At 46.7% G+C, this 3950-nt stretch overlaps 1 protein-coding gene across 1 annotated transcript; it reads left to right on the forward strand.

The window, feature by feature from the left end:
• Positions 1 to 1038: 1038 nt before the first annotated feature.
• LOC308688010 (ly6/PLAUR domain-containing protein 1) lies at positions 1039 to 2498 on the forward strand (the record flags this gene model as incomplete). The annotated part of the gene is made up of 3 exons (XM_081360829.1): positions 1039 to 1096; positions 1455 to 1595; positions 2269 to 2498. The coding sequence occupies 3 exons, from the start codon at positions 1039 to 1041 to the stop codon at positions 2496 to 2498; spliced, it is 429 nt and encodes a 142-aa protein (XP_081216955.1).
• Between the last annotated feature and the right edge of the window lie 1452 nt (positions 2499 to 3950).

Genomic DNA, 3950 nt, shown 5'->3' on the forward strand with positions numbered 1-3950 from the left:
GCGTTCACGAGCACCAAACACTGTTGTTATGCGAATGAGCGGCCAGAGCGCATTAAGAGTTTTCTGGTAGAGCGGTGTGTGTTAGCGGCCCCTAAGTTAAAAACTAATGACCTTTGCAACGGAAGTGAATCAATCAAACTAAGTTTAGCTGGACAATAACTTTATTCTAGAGCTGCTGTAAAGCGTAGCATGGTAGTGGAAATAGCATGAGGATCGAAGGAGGATGATAATAATAGTTTTTAATGACAAAGCTCAGGAACCAGGAGAAAACCACACTTAAAATTAACAAGAAGGGATGAAGACTGAGGGAGAACACATGGTCTAAATACACAGAGCAAACAAAAGGAACTTAATTAGATAATTAACAGGACACAGGTGAAGGAGATGCCTAATTAGACTGACAGGTGCCATGGTGTAGCCGACTTGATGGTATGCACCCTGGGGACGACTGACGGAGATGCAGCCACTAACGATGGAGACGATGAGCCCACGCGACGCTGATAGTACTGGAGCCGTGGCGACGAGCGTCCGAGGGGGAACCAGAAATCCAGAGGACAGCAGCTGAGCCGGTGGGACTGAGGATGGAGGCGGAGTCGGGGAAGACGGAGCCAGACGGAGCCAAACGGAGCCAGACGGAGCCAGACGGAGCCAAACGGAGCCAGACGGAGCCAGACGGAGCCAGACGGAGCCAAACGGAGCCGAAGGTGCAGGCAGGTCGACGGCTGACCAAGGCGGAGCTGGAGGGACGAAGGAGCCCGCAGAAGCCGTATGGCCAGTGGTTTCCGGTGGAGCCGAGGGAGGAAGGAGCCAGGGTGGAGCCGAAGTGTCGACAGGCCGAGATGGAGCGATGGACACAGAGGCGGGAGGCGGAGACAAGGGATCCTCTGTGCTGGATGGAGCTGGTTGCCTGAAGACATTAGGAACTTTACAGATGGGAGCTGGCGAGAGACTGAAGGACATAGGCGGAGGTGGGGCTGAGGAACTGGCTGATTGAGGAGGCGGGAGAGGGACGCTGGAGATACAGGGGTAATGGGTATAATGGGTTGGCGGTGGTGGAGAGGGACTGGTAACGCTGTCATCCTCAGCGGGGCCGATGGTAAGTGGCGAGTTGTTATTTACCAGTACCCACTCCACGAAAGCAGCGAAATCCTCCTTTGGACCGCCCGCTGGAACGTGTGCCTTCGGGTGCCTAGCGGTCCGGGTAATGAGTTTGGCACGCGAGATGTAAGAAGTTAGAACTCCTGGGTGTGGATCTCTAGTGGACGGTCTCCCTGCTCCAAGCCAAGAAGCAGTACAGCAGGTGAGGCCATGTTGTTACGGTTAGGTCCCTTCTTCTGTTACGTCACGTGGTAGTGGAAATAGTTATCAGTGCGAGGACGAGCGGCAGGACGACTGCTGATGATGATGTTGATGATGATGTCACTGATGTTGTTGTTGATGATGTCACCCCTCAGGCCTGAGCGTGGCGCTGCAGATCCAGTGTTATCAGTGTGAGGACGAGCGACAGGACGACTGCTCCGCTCCAGACTTCATTGTTAACTGCACCGTCAATGTGCAGGACATGTGCCAGAAGGAAGTGCTCGTCATGGAGGACGGTGAGCGCACACATCACTTCCTGTTCCTGAACAACCACTTCTTCTACATTCAGTTCATCACTTTTCCCTATTTAAACTCATCACTCGATGACAGTAGTGCTTTATATTGTTCACTGCACAGAATAACCAGCTGTTTATCATCAGATTCACCTCCGGCTTACAGTCATGCTGCTCATTTTACACACTTTTATGATTTAGTTTTTGTCTTATGATAAAAAGACTCAGTCAACATTTCATTTCAGTCCAGTTTACCTTTACTAGTAAATGTTATACTTGTTGATTCATGTTTAAATTAATATGTTTCAATATTTGATTTTGTATTTCCTTGTCAACAAAAATGACTATTTTTTTACAACTACTTATAAGATGCCATTAATAAGCGGATTATATTTATTTCGCAGCGTCTCTAGTGGACTGTACTTTAAAAACCTGCTGTTGATATTTTTCTGTCTGTCTTTAGAATTTGAAAATAATTAAATGGAAATTACAATTAGACTGATGGAAATGACGAATGAACAGAAATATTGAAAATGCATTAGGAAAATAAAGTCCAGTTTTTATCACACATACACATACTCACTCACACACACACACACACACACACACACACACACACACACACACACACACACACACACACACACTCTCTATCTCTCTCTGTGTTTGTGTGTAGGGGTCCACTACAGGAAGTCGTGCGCCTCGTCAGGAGCGTGCCTGATCGCGTCCTCGGGGTATCAGCAGTTCTGCACGGGGAAGCTGAACTCGGTCTGCATCTCCTGCTGCAACACCCCGCTCTGCAACGGCCCGCGCCACAGGAGGAGAGCGCTCTCCTGCGCATGCGCACTGTCCGCGCCCGCGCTGCTCGCGGCCCTGCTGCCGCTCCTGTGGGTGCGCGCGCACTGACGGACTCGCGAGACTTCTCAACGGAGGCTCAGACTGTGTGTGTGTGTGTGTGTGTGTGTGTGTGTGTGTGTGTGTGTGTGTGAACACTAGATGATGAACAAACACAGACTCACTGGACTGTACGAGAGAGAAGAAACTGTAGAAGAAGGAGCGATTATCCTCGAAGATTGAACATCACGTGATGAGCTCTGTGTTCAATGTGCTTCCCTTCCTTCCCCTAATTAGTGGGCGGGGCTTCCTCATATAATCCCACCAATCAGAGAGCTGCTCCTTTGCTGACCCATGGGTGGAGTGTGGAGTCTAGCTCCGCCTCTCTGGATGTAGCTGGAATATCCAACCACACAATAACGCTATCATAAGGGGTGGGACCAAATATGGATCAGGCGATATATCACTGTCTTTCTCCATCCACTACGATAATTGCTACGCTGGCACCAAATATCGATATTTAATTAATAAAATAAGGCTGTAAACAGATTTCCCTCCTCAGTGTCACTACTTCATGTCTCCTGGAGGTGGCGCTCAACACATGAATGAGGGAAACGTGAACATAAGTTAACTAACGCTCCTGTGTGTATCTGTGTAAGCGCGCGATGAAGAGTGTCAAAGATGTCTATTTACAACCTGTTTATGAAGCGTTGATCATTGTAGCCAATCAGAGACATATCTGTTGAGCACATGAACCCAATGGCCAATCAGAGGTGTTTAAGAATCTGCTCAAAATGATAGAGGGAAATGCTGGTGTCGTCACATTTTTAAAATGTTAAAATACCCAAGTTGACAACATTGTTCCCAGGGTTATTTTAAGGAAGCTTGGAATATTGAGGTGTTCCCAGGTTTAAATATTTGAGGTTGGTACATTTTGAAATGTAGCAGGTTTATATAAATCAAGTCGATAAGCAGGTAAATGTGTCAGGTTACACACAAAGAAAAGTTTAAGCTTTTAAGAAATATAAGCATAACATGTTTAATTTACTTAAAATGTTACATTTAATTTACACACTGAAAAACGTTTTGTGCTGTTTTCTAACAGTTTGAACTTGAATAAAGAGAGAACCTGCACTTAACCTTTTCACAGGCATTTTGTTTCACAGTTATAGATATCGTGACAGATATTGTGATTATCATTATAGGATTGTCCAGCAATATATGGATTATCTCAGAATTAGATTATCTCTTTCGCAAACTACTTCCTGTTTCGAATGCGCATGCGTCGCGTCTGAACGCGTTGTTGTCTTTGGAGCTCCATCGATTGATTTATTATTCTTGATTTCTCTTTAAACTCACTTACAACGAACATTTTCTATTTTTCTCACCTCATAGTTACAACGCGGACTGTTGAGCAGACGCGTCTCAAGCCTGTTAGTGATCCAACGCTGGATACTCTTATAGGTTACGTCCGTGGATCACGGCTGAACGCGTCTTCTCCGCACTCATTTACAAACAAACATT

Source organism: Scardinius erythrophthalmus, assembly GCF_964197995.2.
Source record: "Scardinius erythrophthalmus genome assembly, chromosome: 3".
NCBI classification, from domain to species: Eukaryota; Metazoa; Chordata; class Actinopteri; order Cypriniformes; family Leuciscidae; genus Scardinius; species Scardinius erythrophthalmus.